General features: G+C 36.1%; 1 protein-coding gene across 1 annotated transcript in view; it reads right to left on the reverse strand.

The window, feature by feature from the left end:
* Positions 1-5,889: 5,889 nt before the first annotated feature.
* The window catches only part of LOC139708183 (quinone oxidoreductase-like), a 32,632-nt gene continuing 13,721 nt past the window's right edge, over positions 5,890-24,800 (reverse strand). Inside the window, exons 5-8 of the mRNA XM_071620158.1 lie at positions 12,844-12,996; positions 7,355-7,456; positions 6,788-6,883; positions 5,890-6,054 (exon numbers count right to left, since the gene is read on the reverse strand). Of these exons, the coding sequence (XP_071476259.1) occupies positions 5,890-6,054; positions 6,788-6,883; positions 7,355-7,456; positions 12,844-12,996 (516 nt within the window). The remainder of the gene's footprint in view (positions 6,055-6,787; positions 6,884-7,354; positions 7,457-12,843; positions 12,997-24,800) is intronic.

Genomic DNA, 24,800 nt, shown 5'->3' on the forward strand with positions numbered 1-24,800 from the left:
GAAGAAACATAAAAAGGCCAATCCTGCAGAATGGTATAAACAAATAAAAATTATGACCAACATGAGAACTAAATGTCAACTCACACATAACTGTTCCTGGAATTGACAGAGATGACACCGCCGTCATAGCGAATATGATCAATGCCTTCTTCACCTCGGTCGCTGAAGATGTACCTGCTATGGACACTAAAGACTTACCTGCATACTTACCTGATCCTTCTCCTTCTCCCCGCGTTGAACCATGGGACGTCTATCAGCAACTTAGGAAGGTGAAGGTTGGGAAAGCTGTTGGTCCTGACATGATACCTTGCCGAATCATTAGAGAATTTGCACTTGAACTTAGTATCCCATTGGCCCATATATACAGTACTTCACTTGCTGAAGGTGCCGTCCCGACGATGTGGAAGAGAGCTGTAGTTGTCCCTGTCCCTAAAACCACTCCTGCGAGTATTGATAAACTCCGTCCAATCTCTCTGACTGATACTTTCGCCAAGGTCTTTAGGGGTTTAGTCTCGAAGTGGCTGATGAAGTCCATTGGATCGCAGCTTGACAACAAACAGTTTGGTAATATAAAAGGATTATCCACTACGCATTACCTAGTTGACTTATTGCATCACCTTTATCAGCACGCAGAGACCAGTAAAGCTGTATCTACACTTGTCATGACCGACTTCCACAAGGCTTTCGATCGAATCAACCACACTGTTGCCGTCCAAAAGATGATCTCTCTGGGAGTGAAACCTACATTGCTTCGCTGGATAGCACACTTCCTTACGGACAGGAGCCAATGCGTGCGCTACCGTGGTGTCACATCCAAGTGGGCGACTCTAAAGGCCGGAGTACCTCAGGGGACCAAACTTGGACCAATTGTGTTTTTAATCGTCATCAACGATGCGCTACGTGATAGTGATATAGCATATTGGAAGTATGTCGATGACCTTTCCATTGTTGACTCAAGATTCGCCGGAGAGCAACCCCTTTTATTGGAAGCGACTCTCCAGCGTTTAGCCGAATGGTCTACGTCGAATGGAATGTCTATTAACCCCGCTAAATGTGAGAGTATGCAAGTCTGTTTCATGAAAAATCCCCCCAACCCATGGCCACTGCAAATTGACCAAGAACCCCTCATACAATCCACGTCTGTGAAATTGCTGGGAGTCCACATTCGTCATGATCTAAAGTGGAATGATCATGTTGATTTTATGATTAAGCGAGCTAACGGACGGATATATCTCATTAGGATTTTGAAAGGATACGGATTGTCAATTGAGGATCTCTGCACCATATACATTGACTTCATTAGACCCCTTGTGGAGTATGCCTGCCCTGTCTGGAATGGTGGCTTAACTAAAGAACAAGTATACTGTTTGGAAAGGGTGTAGAAAAGAAGTCTGAAAATAATCTTAGGCATGAATTATTTATCATACGAGACAGCTCTGACTCTCCTGAACTTGTCATCCTTGGCTGACAGAAGGAAACAATTATGTCTGACTTTTGCTGAGAAAATGGTCTCAAATGATAAGGTCTCCTACCTCATACCCCCTTGTAAGAACATTAGAAATCTACGCAAATCAAATGTCAGAGAACAATTAAGATGCAAAACAAAGCGATTCCGTAACAGTTCAGTACCGTATTTCATCGATTTGTTGAATTCACTTTCATCAGGCTGATGATTATATATAGTAAAATTAAGTTGCACATTGGTTGTATGTTACATAATTTATATTTTATTGTTCGGTTGCACTATCTACGAGGTATTATCTCTATAGACCTTTGTACCTATCTCGCTCTCTCCTCTCCCTCTCGTTCTCGCTTCTCTCTTCCCATCTCTCTCTCTCTCTCTCTCTCTCTCTATCTATCTCTATCTCCCCTCTTCAAACTACTTTTATGTGACATAGTGCAAAGCTTTGTAATCACCATACAAATATAGTTCTCAGTGGTGTTCAGAGTACATTGGTTATCATTTGAGATTTGAGAAATTGTTTTCAAATGATAAGATTCCCTGCCTCATACCCCTATGTAAGAACATTAAACATTTACGCAAATCAAATGTCAGAGAACAATTAAGATGCAAAACCCAGTGATTCCGCAACAGTTCAGTACCGTATCCCATTGATTAGTTGAATTCTTTTTAATCAGGTTGATAATGTTATATCATTTGTATGGTATATTGTAAAAACTAAGTTGCAGATTGTTTGTATGTTACATAATTTATATCTTATTGTTCGTTTGCATTATCTATGAGGCTTATCACTGCCCGCTTAATTTTTTTTTTCAGTACATGTATAAACAAAATTTGAAAGTTGTTGGAGAAGTAAATGATTTTGTGTGTTTATATATATATATATATATATATATATATATATATATATCCGTTTCCATACACAAGTGTTTGATATCTCTTATGTTATCACTGCCCGCCTAATTCTTTTTTCAGTACATGTATAAACAAAATTTGAAAGTTATTGGAGAAGTATAATGATTTGTGTATTTTTGATATATTTTAGTCTATACGTTTGTGTATGTATATGTGATGGTGACATGAAGATTATGTATAATTTTTCTGGCAGATTTCTCAATGTGTATGTATAAGTGTGTTTGGTTAATTCTGCTATTTTGGTTATCAGGTGGTTTTTTATATACATGTATATATAATTGTGTAGTTTTATATTTTAATCGTAAACTGATTTTATGACTATGTATGTTACCATAAAATGAAATATCACATTGTACAAAATTCTGCAATTCAGCCATCTTCATGGCTGCAAATGAATTTTTGAATAAACCATTACCATTACCATTACCATTACAATCCATTTCAGATTTTTCCCCCTGATCAAGAATGCAAAAGTTGCATCATTCAGATTCATATTCAATACCCTCGAAATGCAGTAAAGCTTCATTTCTGCGTCCAATTTTTCACCATTTATCAGGAAATGTATAGGAATATCTGATTTTGGCGGCCATTTTGACGGCCATTTTGAATATCTCCAAACCCTCAAAGATGCCAGAGTTGCATCATCTAGATTCGGATTCAGCATCCTCGAAATAGGGGGAAACCATCAAAACACATCGCGCAGACGGGAAAACTTGGTTAGGCCCAAAGTCTGACTTTTGCACCTGGACTAGTCCACCTCTTTGTTTTCCTGGTTTGCGATATATCTGTAAATACAAAAATTGTAAGTCAGGGTACTCAAAGACTCATGAATATTAAAATATGTGTGCTCAATATATCATTTGAGAGAGCATAAGTCAAAGTTTGTCTTAACACGTGCATTCAATCACACACTCCATTGTTTCCACACATTAAGCCTTTGTTTTGGTGTTATTTTCATTATGGGGACTAAGAGCTGTCCATCTCTTTCTTTCTCTAATGCACCGAGGGTCTAAGCCCCCCCCCCCAAAAAAAAAAAAAAAAACAAAAACAAAAAAAACAAAACAAAACAAAAAACAGAAGAAGAAACTGTTGCAAATGGTTTTTCACATTAGATTTTCAAAATCACAATACGCAGAGATGAGTGAATAGATAAGCTTGTTTAATATAATTATTTGAAAGAGCATCAATATTGAAAGTTCATTTTTAACTCAGGTTTATTTTAAACATTGTGTTCCAATCATACGCCAAAAAGCCAAAAAGCCAAAAAAGAGTAGCAAATGGTTTTTGGCATTACATTTCTAAAGTCATGGTACCAAACACGCAGGCATGAATAAATGAATTTGCTTACTGTATCATTTTGAGAGAGTTTATTTTGAATTTCACCATGTGTTTCACTCGTACGCTCCATAACTTCAGCACAATAAACCTTTGTTTTAGGAGTCTTTTATTTCTAGGACGCACTGTATAGAATGAGCATATAAGTATATATTTTCATAGGCATGTGAATGTTGCATGTTTCTTATGTAATGATATATGCATGACTTTTTTTTTTGTATAAGGGGTGTATGTATATGTACATAGATATGTAAATAAATATGTAGAATTATACGGAAAGAAGCACATTAAACTGCGCAGCCATCTTTCTGCCATATTACGTAGAAACTGTGCAACTTTGCCAGAAGCAAGTAATTTTGCATAATGCGTGTGCATAATTCGTACTATGTGCCCAAGCACTCGTGCCAACACATCATCTTATCCCCCGCTGTACCCTGGTGCCACCACTCACCAGCGCCTGCCATTATGCACCAGCGAGATGAGTGAAAGACAGATAATGACCACCAGAATGCCTGTTATCATGCATTCCAAAAACAATCCTTCATGTGACACATGGGCAACCCACCTCTGAAAGCCGCCACCAGACCCAAACCCAGATAGATACGCACCCTGCCACAATCCACACCTGGCAAAATACGTGATATTATCTGCTAATCCCGCCACAGACAGCCCCAACACAACCCAAGCAACACACGGCTCTGCCAAACAGGTAACTTTACTCAACTATAGTTTTATTTATTCATTTCTGCTTGCCATTACTTAATTCTTCCATTATATGATATGTTCGCATACGCCAACAACGGTTTTTTTTTTGTCTTTTATGTCCTCCATCGTTTTTAATTTTGTAAACGCCCAAAAGTGTTAGCCCCTATAGTATATAGTATATATATATATATATATATATATATATATATACGTATATATATACGTATATACATGTATATGAATATATACAATCTTACGTTACAAATTTTCAAACATGATATAAGTTATTTCCTTTACACAAATATCAAATTCACTTATGGAATAAGGTTCCGCAAGCAGAAACTTAATGAAAGGGTAGTACCACTCGTACAAATAACTGTCCGATTAATTTCCTTCAGCCGATGTTTTCATTTTCTTGCTCAAGTTGCTGCAAAACCCTTAATATAAGAACATTTACTGCTCCATGAAAAGTTAAGACATCAAGTGAACAGATGTTTCAAAACGTTACATTTTTACATCGTATTACTGTGACATTGATACCCGCATACACCACGTATGACCACATCATTGTATGATTTAATTTGATTCGATTTGATTTGCGTCGTGCACTTTGAAATAAATATGTACGATACCAAGAATTTGTCATAGATAATCAGTGGTCTATGTTCCAAAACGTTTAAATCATATGAGATGCAAAAAGAAAGAAATGCATGATTACAATTTAGAATTTTGGCTCAACTAAACTGTATGGTTCGTTCGGCGTTCGTTACTCAAAAATCTTTGGTGTAATGTGACGTATTGATGTAAATTCATGTATGTATATGTCATCAACTTAGATGCATAAGACAGCCATTTAAGAAGATACTTGAAGATGCTTAGTGTGAAGTTGCACCCAATACAGCTGCTAGTATCACGTCACACACTTACTCTGAAGAAAGAAGAATATCTATGTATATAAAATAAAAATATATTCTGTTTTCCTTTAATCACTATACATTGACGCCTCTGTTTTTCTCTCTCAAAACACTACAACAAACGACAGGGCTTTTAGTCTCGAATTTGTACACCAATATTCAAGCAGCTCTATATAAACCGTCTTTTTTTCGTCATAACTAATACGTACGACTAGACATTTTCAAGAGATTTTCACTCTGGTTTAAAGGTTTTCAGTGAGATATTTCCTAGGAAACAAAAAGTATAAGACATTCAGCATTAACTAATTGCAACTAAATATGACACAAGAATCGATCAATTATTAGTGAACTCTATTTCTCTATTTCCAAGCTTCATTTACTACAGTTGAGTAATGGAAGCAGCAGACACCAATTTCCCGTAACGTCAAGTGCTATGGAGAGCCTTATTGGTGGAGGAAAACTGATAACCCCGGGATTTGGCGATGGTACATATTTTGCAATTACCTTGTACTGCACATTACAAAACGTCTACCCATCATATAAACTGTGATGCTAATTTCAATCAACTAGCAGTATTGTTTTGCCCGTTGATCCTTTGCGATTCTCGATGTCCTGGTGACTGGCAATGACTTCATCCAACTTGAACGTCCCACCAATGTAAGGCTTCAACCAGCCATCCTCTGTACCCCGATAGAGCACTTCATGCATGGTGCTTCTTGCTTCCTGTCAAGGGAATGAAGTGAAATCACACGCAAATAACCAGGCTAATAGCCATGTTTTGTTATAGGCTCGGAATTTCATTAGCTACGTAGCAGCTAGTCTTGTGTGTATGTTGTGTAAGTGTAAAGGATGGTCTATTGGGACACTTTTGTATAACATTATGTTTGTATGTATATGATAATACGTATACCTCACCTTGAGAATTGGGAGATATACCCAACTACTATATAATTGTTAAACAGTCCCATGATTCCAATTATATAGAGTTGGCAAAATGGCCATTTTCTAGCATCTGAAGGCAAAAAAGAGTATTTTCCGTTTTTTGTTATCTCACTCGTTATTAAGACTAGATAATGTAATTCCCATCCGTCAATCAGCCTTAACTGCTACTCCTGTATATTATCACCTGATTATCAGCGTATACAAGTAACCTGAAAAAAAAAATGGTAAAAAAGTACTATGAAATATATGGCACACATTTACATATAGTCTTCTATAGCCACATAAACTGGTGATCAGGGTATCATGAAACAATACAAGTCAACATACATCTGTACTGCATAGTCCCTTTAAGTGAATCAAGTTAGATTTCTCTAGAAGTTCAGATTTGTCTTTGGGCCACAAACGTCGTCCAATATTTTCAGACAAGAATGTTCGCAGAAATTACATTACTTAAAATCCGCAGACCTTTAACAAAATGCACCTCCAGGCATGAGCAAAATTACGAAAGCTTTACCGTGTCACAAAAGAAGAGAGCACTTCCGGTTACTGTGCTTTCTTTTGTGACCATGTCCTGCGGGGTACAAGTCGCTTTTCCTCTTTTGCCCACAATCTGTCCGGGAAATAAAGCATCATAGGAAAGGAGAATGTCAAATCAATAATATTAATTGCCAAAGTAGTGTCCATAAAGAAACATGACATGGTTATTCAAAGTTATCTCAGAGCTATTCGTAATAGGCAACTACATCAAGTTAGAAATTATGGATGTGGTAATCATTGTCACTATCTCGTTTCTATTTACATATGTATCACGATTTAGACATGTATTACGTGGATGCTAAGAAAGTATTAAGAAAGCAACCACGGGACAGACGATTGTAATTTCTCTCTAAATGCCCAAGCGATGGGGATAAACCTGCCGTGCTCAAGGGTTAGCGCTGCAACCAGGGGACTCAAAATACAGACTTCAAATTGACCCATAACAACTCCTCAAATCATGCTCTAGGTGAGACTATTCATTTGATTTTGCTTCTGCTGTTTTACCACTAATTACTTTCACTTTTTCGTAACCATGACAACGTACCACGATGTGACCATGCTTGCTGATGAGCTCCAGATCCATATCAAAGTTAACGTCGACATTAGTTTCAAGGATTACATTAACACCCATTGGACCGATGGCATTCTGTAAAAGAACGGGTATAAACAAAATCGTTGCAGTATTCAGAATCTGTCAAAGCTCATTCAACTCAGGGAAACTTAAAGTAATACTTTAGAATTTATTATGGATGGCAAATTATGCGTTGATAAAGATCAATGACAGTCTCAAAATGCGTGATTCTTTCTGACTGACGTTCAACGCTGTGTTTCACTGTTTCATTTTGTGATGAATCGCACATTTTTCTTTTCTTGTGACAACCGCGAATAAGATTTCTGGCATATCCAGTAGAAAATTCTGAGATATTGTGTATAATTTTAGTCTTGACAGAGAATTTAGGGAATCAGGTTAAAACTTTGCAAAAACTGTATGTGTCGAGCATTACCGGTATTAAAAATGCACAGAGTTCAGACACTATGTCTTCCTTCGTTAGTATTTTCGCCATGAAAAAAAAGAGAATGGCAAATGGTATAATAAAATCATTTTGCGAAATCAAAATTAGAATAGACTTTCAAAGGCTTGAGTATGAGTTCAAAAATGTAAACTATATCAAACCAACAAAAGTCACTGCAAAATCATATCATGAGTTAACATTTGGTAAAATTTTAGATTCATTGTCACACCAAACCATATCAAGTATATAAAAGGAGAATTTCACAAAGTTAAATTGGGGTGGGTGGTCCACATTGCTTTCGATATCCACTTATTAATGTGTGTTGCCCTCAATGTCATCCGGAAGCGCTGACTTATTCTTGTGATTGGAAGTTGTAAAGAAATTGTTGAGTTCTCTTCATGATCGGTTGGCAGATGACTATCAACCATAACTTTAGCTATTCAAAACTCTTGAAGGGATTGCCTGATATTCCACAAACTTTCAAGGCTGTGTTTTGCATAGGCTTTCTACATGTAGGCCTACTAAATTTTCAGACATGTTTGGGACTATTTTGCTGACTATACTGACATTCTTCTATAATGATATATCGGATGTACTGTATATATATAGTTCAACAAACAATCATAACAGTATTAAGAGAGGTCGTTTAGGAAGGGTTTATGAGAGAATCCATTGTCTAGATCCACATAGCAATGCTAACTATATATGTTACAATTTTGAAGTTCTACCTATGTAATGGTACCACGTATTACGCACCACATTACATACACACGCACACATAGAATACCTGAGGAAAAGAAAGGCCCAAATCCAGTGGAAAAATTTCAAGAAAATGATATTTTGAAAATGCCAAATAAAATCCGAATATCTTGATTTTTCAGTTATTGGAATGTTATACATGCAATTAATAAGGTAAAACAGTCCTTTGAACGACCAGCAGCTACTAGTATAATCATTTGCATTACTTGGCAAAGGTTCTCCAAAGATGACAACCGAGATTTTACTTCGGCCGTCCTTATAATAAAGTATTCTATTGTACATTATGTAGCCTATGCATATTCTAGTTCGTGTCCTCGAGTTTTCTAACTATACAGTGATACAGTATCACCTGATGTGTAGTGTTCTTTATTCATTCCCAAACAGAGAGAAGTAACAGACATATGCATGTGTCATTGATACACTTCTAATAAAAGTTGTAATGGCCATGCCTTGTGCTGTCGTAATTGTTCGAATGATTTACTTCTTTCCATAAAATTATGCCTTATAATAAAGTATTCTATTGTACATTATGTAGCCTATGCATATTCTAGTTCGTGTCCTCGAGTTTTCTAACTATACAGTGATACAGTATCACCTGATGTGTAGTGTTCTTTATTCATTCCCAAACAGAGAGAAGTAACAGACATATGCATGTGTCATTGATACACTTCTAACTAGAGAGGGGCCGTCAAAGGCGGCAGACCCACGCCTAAGTACAAAGTCGGGGTAAACATAATGTGCATTCGGTCATCTACCAGAATTCGGCCACTTAATTGCCAGTGTGCTTTATCACCAGCCAGTGAGTTCTACCAAAGATCGTACACTGAAGTGTACGATCTTTGGTTCTACAGTCACATCACACGCAAATCACATAATTACACATACGGTATTAACACTCATTCACGTACAGGAAAGTCCTTAAGTCTCCTCCAAAAATCCATCGAAAATCCCAAATTCCACCGTCAAAAGTGCAGAATCGGAACTTTTCCAAGCGCGCGCGAATTAAGTCCAGTTTTAAGAGTATTGTCTACGCGACGGGTCGCGGAAAAAGCGCTAAAAATCGAGAAATACGCCGTTTTCTTGCGGGATATTTTGATTATAGCAAGCCGAGAGTGTGATGATATCAAAGGTCGTATGAGTGTACGATCTTTGATGGTATCCACAAAAGCAAAAAAGAAAAACAAAATTTACGTACCCCCTAGGCAATTACCCCTATGATTAGTGTCTACGGGAATTATTCAATGCAAGGGTTGAATGCAAATGTCTACTGCACCAGTATTCGGCCACCAACGAGCGCCGCAACGTCCCCGGTGCAATTTTGCACCAACAGTGTAGAGCGCGATGCATTTTCAGCGGCCTTGCACACGCATTGACATTGAGCACGCATATCGTGCAGTGTGACTGCGACCGAGCAAAATGCTCCTCCAACGAAAAAAACAATCAATGTTAATTTGAAAAATCATCAAATATCAAAGGTCGTATGAGTGTACGATCTTTGATGGTATCCACAAAAGCAAAAAAGAAAAACAAAATTTACGTACCCCCTAGGCAATTACCCCTATGATTAGTGTCTACGGGAATTATTCAATGCAAGGGTTGAATGCAAATGTCTACTGCACCAGTATTCGGCCACCAACGAGCGCCGCAACGTCCCCGGTGCAATTTTGCACCAACAGTGTAGAGCGCGATGCATTTTCAGCGGCCTTGCACACGCATTGACATTGAGCACGCTTATCGTGCAGTGTGACTGCGACCGAGCAAAATGCTCCTCCAACGAAAAAAACAATCAATGTTAATTTGAAAAATCATCAAATATCAAAGGTCGTATGAGTGTACGATCTTTGATGGTATCCACAAAAGCAAAAAAGAAAAACAAAATTTACGTACCCCCTAGGCAATTACCCCTATGATTAGTGTCTACGGGAATTAGTGTCTAATTAATTATGATTAGTGTCTACGGGAATTATTCAATGCAAGGGTTGAATGCAAATGTCTACTGCACCAGTATTCGGCCACCAACGAGCGCCGCAACGTCCCCGGTGCAATTTTGCACCAACAGTGTAGAGCGCGATGCATTTTCAGCGGCCTTGCACACGCATTGACATTGAGCACGCATATCGTGCAGTGTGACTGCGACCGAGCAAAATGCTCCTCCAACGAAAAAAACAATCAATGTTAATTTGAAAAATCATCAAAATACGGGCCAGTTTGTGATGACGGAGAACGAACTTTCATAAATCTAGAAGGACATAGTCCCTCAAATAGGCCTAAACGTAAATTTCGGAATTCTTACGAACATTTGAGCAGCGAAGTCGGATCGTTGGGGAGTTTATGTCTTCGTATGGTAGCGGAAAATCGCAAAGTGAGAAACGGGAAATTTTCGGAATGGTCACTATACCATGGGGTCAAAACTTCAAGGTCACACAGAATTTGCAAGGGTCAACCGATTATCACCAAAATCTAATCGATTCTTTCCTGTCATTATCCAAACATTCCCTGAACATTTCGTGCAAATCCGTTTACCCGTTCTCTTGTTATCTTGTACACAAACAAACAAACAAACAAACAAACAAACAAACAAACATACAAACAAACAAACAAACAAACAAAAAAAAAAACAAAAAAAAACAAACAAACAAACAAACAAACAAACAAACATACGGAACCCTTTACATAACCCCCTGCCGATTTTCATCGGCGTGGGTAATAAAAGTTGTAATGGCCATGCCTTGTGCTGTCGTAATTGTTCGAATGATTTACTTCTTTCCATAAAATTATGCTGTCATATGAATCTGTTAAATCAGATTCATATCAATTATTCATATTGATTCATTTTAATTCATCTGCTCTGGTCCTCCAAGACTTGCAGTAATACCCCTTTGTTTGAGTCCTATGATTTATCTAATTTATTTGCCGTGTTTGTTGATTATATCTCAGTTCTGAACCTCAACTGAAGATTACCGGTGAAAATATCTCTTTAGTGTCTGTATCTTTATGTGCATCACCATTCATTGCTATTATTACCTGCACTTACAACAGCGTCACGTTCTTTTTTATGCAAATGTTTCTGACATTTTCTTTTTAATTAGCAATGAAGGATGTAACTGTGTCTATTGTTCATCTCAAGTGTTACAGGAGGATGATGTTAAAGATTGAAAATGTATTAAGATGATCAAGAGGATTGTTTTAGAAGTAGGGCCTTACAGGGTGCAGAATATGATGCATATTTTCATAAAGTATTGAATAAGTAGTTTATGTACAGACCAAAAGGCAACAATGGAGTTCTATTGCAATGACCTTTAAAGGGTACCCCACATCATACAATCGCTACTCTTTATGGGAGTCTTCGAGTTTAACAATTGTACATTTGCATTAAATTGTGAAAAGCAAAGCTAATGATTTATCTTATTGTGGTGTATTGAATGGTTAAATACGATAATTCGTGCATCATACAGACCTCTTTTGTCTTCTGCTCAACTTTACATCTTTGCAAATAATCTAGTTTGTCCTCTGATACGAAATTGATCTAAACTTGATCTTAAAATAATTACTTTTCAAAATCTTCGAGTAATATTTTGTAAAAACATGCCTCGATTGAGAATTTATTTGAACGAGAGGATTCAAAACAAAACAAAAATAAACGGATAACGTCTACATTAATCTTGGAAGGAAAAAATACACATATTCTTAGCTCTTGCATCCGTCGCGAGATATTTCTGTTATGTTAAAAAAACATCTAAATCTCAGAGTTTCTTCACAAGGTAACATTTAACGCTGTTTTCTTTGGACATAGGCTAAATTTTAATTTATCTTGCTGCTCACCCTTGTTCCCCTCAATGTGATTTACAATCAAGAGAAACAAAATTGAGACTCTAGTCGAAGACTGATTTGTCGTGTCATGCAATTGGTTCTTTCGTGGACATGGGAAATGAATTCACATCAACCAAATAACTTAATTATCTGTATGCTACATGAGATTTATCTGTTTACTATATGAAATGAATCTCATTTTTCATCAGTACTCGTCATCGAGGAAATTTTGTATTGTTACTCTTGTAGGTTTAAAGACGTGGAGAATATTGTTAAAATATCATATCGAAAGATATCAAAATTACAAAATACTAAATTTGGAAAGGAGAACATTACGGAAAGTCAAGCTGCAAGATAGAGGTTCTTTCATTTATCTATCATTTTTTCTTGACTTGATGCGGAAAAGGCAGTTATATATAATAAAACGAAGTCAAATAACTAAAATGTATACCTTTATTTCTTTTCTGAAATCAACAGCCTTATAGTCGAAAACTTCATCTGCTCCCATCTCTTTAACAATCTGGCGCCCTCTCTCGGTGCCGGCTGTGCCGAATATTTTCGACGCACCAAGTCCACGCGCGAGCTGAATTCCAGCCAGACCCACCTGTGGGAGATAAACAAAAATAGGCGTATTTGTTCCATTTTCTAGTTCTCAGTACTCTTAACACATCAATTTTCATAAAGTCATGACAAATTACTCATCAAACTTTCTTTCCGAGGGAACTATATATTTGAAAATTCAAAGGTACTCAATCAAAGTTAAACATAGGGTTGCTAAAGAAAATGAGTGTATCTAAATATAAAGACAAATGTGTTACAAAAGGAAGCGTTATAGAAACGTTCTTACAACTGTCCTGAGAAATGCTGCAAGAAATTATTATAGTCATCTGTTTGAAAGTCAAATCAAAGAAGAATAAAAACCAAACTTAAAACTCAATCAATTAATTGTTATATGGTAGACATAGATGTAAGTCCCAGTATGTGGAGAAGTTGCGTGTAGAAGATGATGGCGGTGAAAAGGTTCTGATGTCTCAGACGGAAATATGTAAAGCTTTTAATAGCTTTTTTGTAAATGTTGGACAAGATTTATTTGGGAAGATTATTCATACAAATAACACAAAATCTTTTCAGGAGAGGAATATGGCTTTAAAAAAAATCAGTAATACAGTAAGTAGTTAGAAATCACTTTGTTAATTCAGACACGAGAAAAGCATTCGGCTTTGATAATATTCTGGCCCAATTGTTAAAAGACGGCGCAGACATAATTGCCCTTCCATTGTCATATATCTTTAATATGTCTTGGATTGTAGGAATTTCCCTGATGCTATGGAGATTGCAGAAGTTAAGCCTAATCATAGAAAATAAGGTGAAAAGGATGTTCTTGTAATTATCAGCCAATATTAAGAGATAAGCCAATCAAAGGTTGCTAAATTTCTTTGAAACTAATGATTTGTTCTACGTATATTATGATGAACAGTATGGTTTTCATAAGAAAAACAAATAGTACAGAATTATCTCCTGTTAGTTTAGTTAATGAGATGTCGCAATTCGTGGATGAAGGTAGAATAACACAGAAATTATGTTTATTGATTTCCGGAAAGCATTTCATACTATATATCATGATACATTGTGCAGTAAACCAAAACATGATGGAGTCAGGGGCGTACTTTTCCAGTGGCTGCGAGGCTATTTGAGTAATAGATATAAATATCTTAGTTATGATGGGAAAATGTCTCCCAGACAAGTTATTACTTGTGGTGTTCCTCAGGAATCTGTTTTAGGCTCAACGCTGTTTCTTAACTATATTAATAATTTCCTCGATTCAACTGATTTCTTTAAATTCTGGACTTTTGCAGATGACACTAATTTTTTTCATACTTTCCCATTCAAATACAGCAGAGTAGATATGTCTCAAGTCAGTGTGAATCTTTGTGAGGTAGTTAACTGGTTTATATAATGAATTGACGATTAACTTATCAAAACTGAAAAAAAACCCGAACTATATCATTGCTAGGGGAAGGCATAGATTGGTCAAGTTCGAAGGGGAATTACAATATAGCAAATGATGTGATTACAGAAGTAGATGTTGTATTGTTGGCCTGCATATTCACATTTGAATTGGAAAACTCAAATGGAAAAGGTAAACAAAAAAAAAAAACATGAAAAGGGTTGATGTATTATTTTGACCGAGGAATTATGTGCCAAGGTGTATTTTGATACTGATGTAATATAGTAAGACACTACTGCAACCTCATCTTGAATATGGAGTAGAAGTTTGGGGGAGTACTTATGAATCAAGTTTAAAGTGTCTGTATGTTACCCAAAAGAGAGCAGTAACAGCAACTTCTTTCAACTTTATTATGAGAGCATCAATGCCAATATTTCAAAATCTATGGTTTCTCAATATTTTTCAATAACATAAGCTGCAATATGTGTCTGTTCTTTTATATGATATAATCTTTTAACTGGTAATCTGCCTCATTCAGCTTCTAGACATTTCTCATTTGTATCCTATTGATATAATACTAGAAGTAATACACACAAAAAAATAAATTTGCCTAAAATTAAGACTAATTACAGAAAGTTTTCTTTGTCATTTGTTGGTGCATCTTTACGGAATGATATGCCGTTACCCATATGGGAGTGCAGCTTAACATACTCATTCCGTATCATATAGATCTCTAAAATCACATTTGTTGGCTGTGTAGTACCCAAAGTGATTTCAGGTGATAACGCCAATTTTACGGCTGAATATATGAAATTATGTTTATATAGGTATATATATTTATATATATATATATATTCATATATTCTTCCATTTAAGTATTATCTCTTTTTAATAGTAGAGTGTAGTCATACTAGGTGTGTGACGTGCGCGGTCACGGGAACAATTGTAGTGCAGAATACAGTGTGAACACACACAAATTAAAAGAGGAGAGCAAAGTAAAAGTGCAAATAAAAACCAAATGTCTTGATATTTTAATGGAGGATGACTGACGAGAGGCGGTGCTTGAAGACCTCAATGGATGTCATTGCTTATTGTAGTTACTAGTACATTATTTTAGACCAACATAATCATGTAATTACACTTATACTCGAACATGTATTATCATATCAAGTTTTCAACTCAAATATATTATGATGTGAATATAGATGCGAATATATTCATATTTCATGTATTTTCAAACTAGAGATATTCATTGTTGAATATGGAAAATAAACTTCAACTTCATATCCCCATGTCAGCACAAGGGCCCGTGCAATTAAACATGCCATTTGACTGCCTTTTAGCATGGACGTCCCCTTTGAAAAAGAAGCTCGAGCCCTATTTGACATTAGCAAGAATAAAATCAAACGAAACAGAATGATATTTCTTTCCTATCAGATAAGATAAACAGTTATAATTGATACAGTGATAATTTGCTATATTCGTAAGTGACTAGGTTGCAATCATGCTATTGCAGTTTAGATTCATTTAAAAAGATAAGATTGGGTGTGTGTATGCATAAGACTCAATAACTATGGCTGTATCGAAAGATTGAGTTATCGAACACGTATTCAAGATCATCGATTTTTTTTTAAGATGTAAAATCTCATGGGGGTGTCAATCGTGTGTATTCATCTGTATATATAAGTTTAAAGACCCAAAAATATGAGAAGTTTGTTGTACTCGGAAATTAAGACATGCTTATTAATTTTTTATCAAAGATGAGACACATTCTATCTCACAAAAAATTGGGTGAAATTTTGAATGACGGCTTCAGTTTTTATTTGTTTGATTTCCCATTTAGTAAAAATCATACATAAACAAAGAGTACATGTATTTGAACAGAGATCCATATACAGCGTGTCCCAGAAAAAACGAAACCGAGTTTCATTGCAATTCTTTGCGATCATAATTACATATTTGCTTTATGAGTTGTACATGGATTGAAAGATACACTTCTCTTCTTTCATTTGATGCACAACTCATTGTTCAAAATTCGTGCATGACTGAGTTAGAACAATAGACAGTAGTGCTACTAAATTTTCATTTGCACGAGCAAATGTCGACTTTGAATGAGTTTTTCAGACTTTTTCAGCAATCTTTTGCAAAAAAATAAAATCATAGCCTTATTATCCATTTTTTTTCTTTTCATATGATATCCCATGCGTCAAAAATGATCAACGCCTGCTCTAGAAAACTGAATTTGAAAATATGCTTCCATCTTACCCAGATGGATAGATAATAAATAAGGAGCCAGTTAGCTTTCCCGATATGCCCAACTTGGCAGATAACAATGGCCTTCATGCTTCAATGAATTTACATAAACATGAAGGGAGGGGGTAAAAGAGATTGTTACCGACTGTTCAGTTTTGAATAAGGTCTTAAATTAGCACATGATCATGAGCTTGCCTGACCATGCAGCTAACTACAGAGCAAAGGGTGTTGGTGTTCATCAGCGGAATGATTGGGAAGGTGGGGTGGGAGAAACGGACCGAAAAAAACCTTCCGAGCCCCCCCCCCCCTCCCGAAAAAAAGACGACTTTCTGCCCTGCACTTGCACCTTTGAAATGTTAGAAGCGCAAGTTCAGTGATAAATAAAGTGATGTACCCTCTCTTTGTACTTCACCTCCCCTTTCAAAAACTTCAAAATCCTGTCAGTGATGAAGGACTAACCACGCGTGGGGAAAATGTAGAGAGGAATGAAAACAGGGAAATAAGTTTGAGGTACTAAATCATCAAAATGTGTATCATTGTTGTAATGTTGTTTCCCATAGCCATTGGACTGCGTGCAGCCTGAGCATACTCACGATATTAGTCTTCAATAATTTTGGTTATGTCTCATAGCTTATTCTATAATAAATGACAACAAAGGGCTTTCCGTCTCATACAGCATTCTCTGTAAATAACTGCGGTTGTTTTGTGTGAATTCAATGGTGCAGACGAGCCCATTGTCTAATGCTAAGTCGGGAGAGCTGAATGCTTGTTTTTCGACTATCAGTAGAATCGGTAGAAATAAAGCATGTTTTCATGCAAATTTTTCTCAAGCATGCGTTTTTCATATTTGACGCGTTAGGTCTCATATGAAAGAAGAAAATATGAATATTTGGCTAATGAACTTTGTTTTTCAAAAACGTAACATTAAAAGTCTGAAAAATTCACTTAAAGTCATAATTTGCGCGTGCAAATGAAAATTTGGCAGCCCCACTGTTCATTGTTCTAACTCAGTCATGCATGAACAATGAACATTAAGTTGTACATCAAATGAAAGAAGAAAAGTTTATCTTTTCATTGATGTATATCTCATAAAGAAAATGTATGATTTCGATAGTAAAAAGTTGCATGGAAACCCGGTTTCGTTTTTTCTGGGACACGCTGTAGTGAATTCAAAAGCTAATGAAAAAGATAGAGTATAAAATATTAAACAAATTACAATTAGATCAAAGAATTCAAAGATAAGTTATTTCCATCTTAAGAGAAAACATGATCAGGAAATCTGCCATCTGAAGCAGGTACTTGATAGTTGATGGCAGCCTGAAAAAAAAAAATACACTTAATGAACACACAAACACAAATGGGAAACTAAATTTTTGTTCAAACTTGTCCTGTGGTAACTGAACGGAATCAACAAAGGACAACGACTGAAAGAAGGAATGAAGCAAGGTGAAAGACTGAGCGTAAAGATTAGTGAATTAAGTTACATAAAGTATATATAGGTGCAATTTAGCATGTGCTTGTATTATTACTGAAGATCAGTAGAATATGTTACATGAGTAGCCTATATTCTGCTACAAGAGCTGGTCTTCCGTATGGATGTAAGGAGGGACCACTTCACACAGTGTTTTGCCTCTGTTAGACGGGAGGGTATGATTACACACAACATTCTCAGTGAGACCCGAAAATCGAACCTGGGTCCTTTGGATCGTGAAGCAGACGCGCTACTGACTGAGCTAAATCACCGCCCACTGAGCTAACTCACCGCCCGAATATAAACTATTAAAAGAAAAATGAAAGCATTACCAACATATAGTACAGCGTTGTAGTAAATCTATATTGCTGTCACCTACTACTGAAATGCTCATCTTTTTCTTCATTGGGAACAGTGTTTAAATATTAACCATTCTTTTTTATATCAGATTAAATCTGTGGTGTTGATTAGACGGTTGATAAAGATAAGGCCTATATTATATCTATATACAGTATTTGTGGTTTTGCTGTTTATGTCAATAAAGGGGTCTCCAGTGCTATCAATGCATAGATCCGGTCTTAATGATTTTGATCGTATTTTAGATGTACAGGACTACCCACTTCTTTGAAAACGATCAGAACTGTACGTTATAATTTCTAAGGTAAAGAATAGAGAGGAGTTTTCATGGAGACAGGTTTTTGACATTCATGATATTAAAAAGTGAAAATTGTGGAACTAAGTTTTTGGTTTAGACTTCTGGCATTGACATGAGATATTAAAACTCAGAGATCGAGAACCTGAGTATATTGCTGTGTGAGTACATGACGTAATATTGGGATACACTGAATTTAACAATGCTTGGTTCTGATACATGGTCAAAAACATGTCTATTTAGCACATTCGTTACTTTGAGCTACACAATGTACTGCTATAATTGACTCGGAAATGCCTGTTATTTAAAGATATCGCAAACTGATAAATATCTGTGGTGTACCCAGACTTCTTGTTACAATAGTATGAGCAATTAGTTTGGCGATTTTTATCTGATCTAAAGGCAATATAGACACGTCGGAATCCGAAGTGCTATCCCTACTGTAGTGAGCAACCCTTGAAACGCCAGCGGCGATCCCAAGTATAGGTCTACCGAGGCTCTGGGCGCAAACATAGACAACAACCGATGGAGCACACAGAAAAAGAAGATGAACCAACGGCAACGGGGACAAAGCAAGTACCACTTATACAAACTCCAATGACTTGCTAGTTACTATCATCAGCAAATTAGATGATACCAACAAAAAAGTCAATGATATCAATAGCAATCTAACATCTAGATTGGACATGGCCCTCAAGGAAATAGTTAAGTGAGAACAGGAAAACAGTGACATGCTCAAAGACAAACAAGAGAATGAGTACTAGAAATGTCGCTATGGCGACTGGTATGCCTCCGCCATAATGCATGATTCTCCTAATAGGTCTATAGTACATGTGGACAATGTGTGATTACATTTTCACAAAATTGGCAAAATATTAAAATGACATGTTTGTCACAAATGTATTGAATGTTTACCTTCCTTGACCTATGTTTAATTGGATGAATAGGAGATCATGTATTTGGGGATTTAAGAACTTTAACTTGACTTTGACCATTTCATATTAGTTTATGCACTGAGTAATTTTCAAGGTATGGAGAAGAAGCGCAATTTCTGTATTGAACAGTAAATTGTTATCATTTTCATCTGGCCTTTGATTTATAAGAGAAGCACTGTCAGGCAGAACATACATAAATTCAGCATGTACTAAGTTTCAAGATAACTTAAGCCACTTCCGAGATATGGAGAAAAAAGTAAGTTCAGCACTTTCACTTGATCTTTGACCTTTTGACCTTTGACCTTCTTGGCAAAAAAAAAAATCCTAGAGAATCTCTATTGGGTTAGACATGCATACATCAAGTTTAAAAAAAAATATCCTGCTGGCATTGCAAATATAAGGAAAATAGTAAGATTTTGAAGTATTGCCCTTGACCTTTGACCCCTGACCTTTGACCCCATGAACCCTAAATTCCCTAGATAACCACTGCCAGTCAGTAGATGCATATACACTATGTTCCATGAAGATACCTTGAACAATTTCCAAGATACAGAGAAAAAAGTGAAATTTTAACATTTTACTTGACCTTTGACCTTTGACCTTTTGACCTCATGACCCCAAACTTTCACCAGAGAATCTTAATTAGGTAGTAAATGTATACACTAAGTTTCAAGAAAATATCTTCAGGCATTGCATAGATATGGGGGAAATAGTACAATTTTAAGCATTTGACCTTGACCTTTTGACCTTTGACCTTGAGCATGTGCACCCAAAAGTTGATAGGCACAACTTCACCCCCTAATACACATACATGCCAAGTTTCATTAGGATACCTCAAAAGGTTTTGGTAGTTACCCTGTCCACAAAATTCATTACGGACGGACGGACGGACAACCCGAAAACATAATGCCTCCGGCACCACTTCGTGGCGGAGGCATAACGAGGTAAGCGAATTGACTGAGAGAATGAAGGAGCTAGAAAATGAAAATGACAAAATGAAGAGCGCTTTGTTGATCCTGCAGCCAGAGAAATGAGATGTGCAGCTGTATTCTTTGGCTTCCATGGGGGTGCGAGAAGGTAAATTGTGAAGGTCTGATCCAGAACTTTGCAACGTCACGTCTAAATTTTGAGGGACACGATTTAGGAATTGAGAGAGCACACCGCTCCCCAGGCCAAGTTTCACGACGAGGGGCTCCACGTCCAATCATCGTGGCATTCAACGAGAAGCGCCATACTTCTAATGCCAGAAAATTTTTGAAAGACAGACCGTACAGCTACGAGGAGAAGGAGAGCCGCATCTTCATCGATGAAATGTTGCCGATAGAGATCAGGAATGAGCGGAAGAAGCTAGCAAAACACGAGACAGAAACTGAAGGAGCAACCTGGAAAGGACTATTTCAAGTACCCAGTGAGGCTGTTCTACCGGGACAAGGAGACAAAGAAGGGAGTCGAATACAAGAAGTGACACTTACAGGACCTGGCAACTGAAAAGAGATGTGTAGTAACAAATTCGGACAAACCAGAAGAGAAAAAAAAAATGAATGTACAGTTAAATATTAAGATCAAGATTTAAAAAAAAAATATTGTACGTGAAACTCTTGAATAATCAGGCACAGAGAAAAAATATTGTTATGATGGGAATCAAACTCACTCCCACTGTGCAAAGCACCACATGAACACAGTGAAAGATGTTGAGGGAATAACCTCGTGCAAATTAGATATTTCTTTCTTTTTCTTTAGATCATTGTTACTGTTATGATTCTTGTTACATATAGTGGGACAAAGAATGAGATTTTCCATTTTGGATAATGGAGTTAGAATTGATGACTCATAATGTTAGAGGTTTAGAGAACTTCAAAACCAGGAAGCGATATCTTAATTTTCTTTTTAAGCCTAAAAGGGACATCATACTATTGCAACAAACTCATTCAACTGAGAAGGCGGAAATCTGTTGGAGTAGTCAGATTAGAGCAAACATAATATTTAGTCATGGGACATTCACAAGCAAAAAAAATTTTTATAATATTGAAAAGATCATCTGATATTAAGCTTATTGACTCCTGTAAAGGTAACACCTGATGATTTGTACAGATCAAAGTTGAAATTTATGAGAACATTTTTATAGCCAATATTTATGCACCGAATAATGAAAAAGATCAGGTAGAGGTTTGGACAAATGTTTATTCACCATTGCAAGAGTTTAATGATGAAGGGCGCATGAGTTTGATTGGGGGAGATTTTAATCTTATTCAAGACTTGGTCCTTCATAGACAAGGGGGTGCTATGAAGTCAATTTGGAAGCATGCATGTGCCCTGATAGATAGACTGAAAGATAATTTTAGTCTCGTTGATATGTAGAGTTAAAAACAAAACAACGAAAAGGTTTACTTGCAGACGGTACAACCCATATGAGCAATCGAGATTAGACATTTGGTTGATAAAAGATTGTTTATGGAACGATGTGATGAAAAATGATATAATACCATGTGTATTATCTTATCATGATTATGTCACATTACACCTTCATGTTTAAATAAACAGAGAATTGGACCGTCACATTGGAAATTTAATGATAGCTTACTAGACAATCTAGAATATGTTGAAAACTCTTCGCGCTAAGTTTCCAGTGTGGGTTGATGAATATGAAGATAGAGAGGGTAAAGAAAATGTGAAAAGGAACAATTCAGGCAGAAAAGTAATAATTATTTCTTATTGTATTAATGTTTCCGTATTAATGTCCTTAGAAACGTCAGTATTAAGCGCTCTATAAGTGTTATTTCATTATTATTATTATCATAATTATTAGAGAAAAGTCAGGCTGAAAGTACGAGTCGTTATCAATGTTTTGAATACAAATGAAGGAAAATAAGAAAACAAGCAAATATTCAAAAGTTTATCAAAGATTCATTCCACGAATTTTTCAAGGAACAATGACGATTACGCAGGAAGCTTGTATGGACTATATTAATCAAAGTAAAATAAAACACCAATGAGCAGATTCGGGAAAGACCTCATATGCGAAAGAACTTTAACATGTGGTGAAGTCAAAGAGGAATTACTTAAATGGCAAGAAATAAAACTCCAGGAAATGATAGGCTCACAGCAGAGGTTTATGAAACATTCTGGCATGTAGTCTGTAAATTCAAAGTTGGCTCTTTTAATTCTGCCTATAATGATCAATTCATGTTATTTTCACAAAAAATAAGGGGTCAAAAAATCAATATCCAAACCCAATAAGGATAAATTATACTTGGAAAATGGAGGCGAATCACTCTGATTAATGTTGATGCAAAAGTTCTTTCAAAATGTTTGGCCAAATGGATTTTCAAAGTAATAAAAAGTTAATAGATAGTCAACAGACTGCTTTTGTGTTTTTGTAAAAGGAAGATATACTGAAGAAAAGATCAGATCTTATTTTTTATGCCGAAAAAGATGTATTAGGTATCATATTAGGATAGGATCTCACAAAGTCATTAGACTCATTCAGTCATGCATTCATTTTTCAATGATTGGAAGCCTATAACTTTGGGCCCTCAATAATACAGTGGGTATATAAAAACCCTTTAAAATGACATACAAAGCTGCGTGCTTGTAAATGGATACATTACAGGTTATTTCCAAATTAGCAGAGGAGTTCGTCAAGGAGATCCTTTTGTTCATTTTGGGATTAGACTCTTTTTTTGAATAGGATGAAAAATAATGACCCTATCATAGGCCTGGAAGTAGGAGGAAAGGAAATAAAGTACACGACTTATGCCAATGACATAACCTGTTTTTGCAAAAATAATGAATATCTGGAGAAGGTTTTTACAGACTTTGAGGAATTCTCAGAAATGTCTGGCCTTTGCATTAACAAATCCAAAACTGAAGGCATGTGGATTGGTAATAACAGAAAAAGAGGTATTACCTGGCCAGAGAAGGGAATAAAGGTGCAAGGTATTAATTTTTCATACGATTTAGAAGAAATAAAAAGGAAGAATTTTGATGTTCATCTTATTTAGATGAGAAATACACTTGCTAAATGGAAAACAGAGGTTTAATTGTGATTGGCAAGGTACAAATTTAAAAAAAAGTTTGTAATGTCTAAAATAGTATATTTGTTATCACTATTCCATTACCCACTGATTTTGCTAAAGAATTTGAGAAGCCGATGTTTTCCTTTCGATGGAATGGTCCGGACAAAACATCAAGGACAACAATGTTTGCTGATTAAGCGGAAGGTGGACTCAAGTTTCCAAACATTCTGTGTATGATTAATACTCAGTTAGTAAAATGGGTTCATAGATATTCTTTTTTTATATCAGACCATAATTGGATTCTCCCTTTTGAAATTTTTTCAGGCCATATTGTGGTAAAACAATTTTTATCAGTAATTTCATTACTAAGAAATTACCCGGACCTGAAGATATCCCATCATTGTATGTTGATCTACTCTCTAAAAAAAATCGAGTGAAAATTTTCACTCTAAAAAGAGTGAATACAAAAAAGAGTGAATTTCGAGTGAAATTGGAGTGAATTTTGAGTGAAAATGCTCATTTTCACTCATTTTGGAGTGACGTCAGGGATCACTCCAAAATCTTCGAGTGATCCCTGACGTCACTCCAAAATGAGTGAAAATGAGCAGTTTCACTCAAAATTCACTCCAATTTCACTCGAAATTCACTCTTTTTTGTATTCACTCTTTTTAGAGTGAAAATTTTCACTCCATTTTTTTTAGAGAGTATTGAAAGCATGGTCAAAAACAGATATCCACTACCAAGTGGCTGTTGATGATCAAAGTCATGTTGCTATTCTGAAACAGTGTGTGTGGAACCACCAATTCATTGTCGTAGGGAAAAGATTATTAGGTCTATATTGTAAATCATTACATGAGGCTGGATTGTGTTATGTCTGTCTACCAATTGTTTGATGACAATGGAGAAATTATCCAGTTTGATTTCAAGAATGGAAGTGATGTACCAAACAGTTATTATCAGAATTATATGGCAATTGTGCACTCTGAAAAAAAGAGTGGAAGACCAGATTATTGATCAGTGTTGTTTTGATGGACATGTCAATCATCTGATCAATAACTTAAGTCTCAAAAGAAAAAAAAAATTCGAGAGTTTCCCCGGAGATTATTGCTGTCAAATAAGGGGGAGGGGGTGCC

Source organism: Diadema antillarum, unplaced genomic scaffold, assembly GCF_040938485.1.
Source record: "Diadema antillarum isolate AM-2024a unplaced genomic scaffold, OU_Dant_1.0 seq00001317_RagTag, whole genome shotgun sequence".
Lineage (NCBI taxonomy): Eukaryota > Metazoa > Echinodermata > Echinoidea > Diadematoida > Diadematidae > Diadema > Diadema antillarum.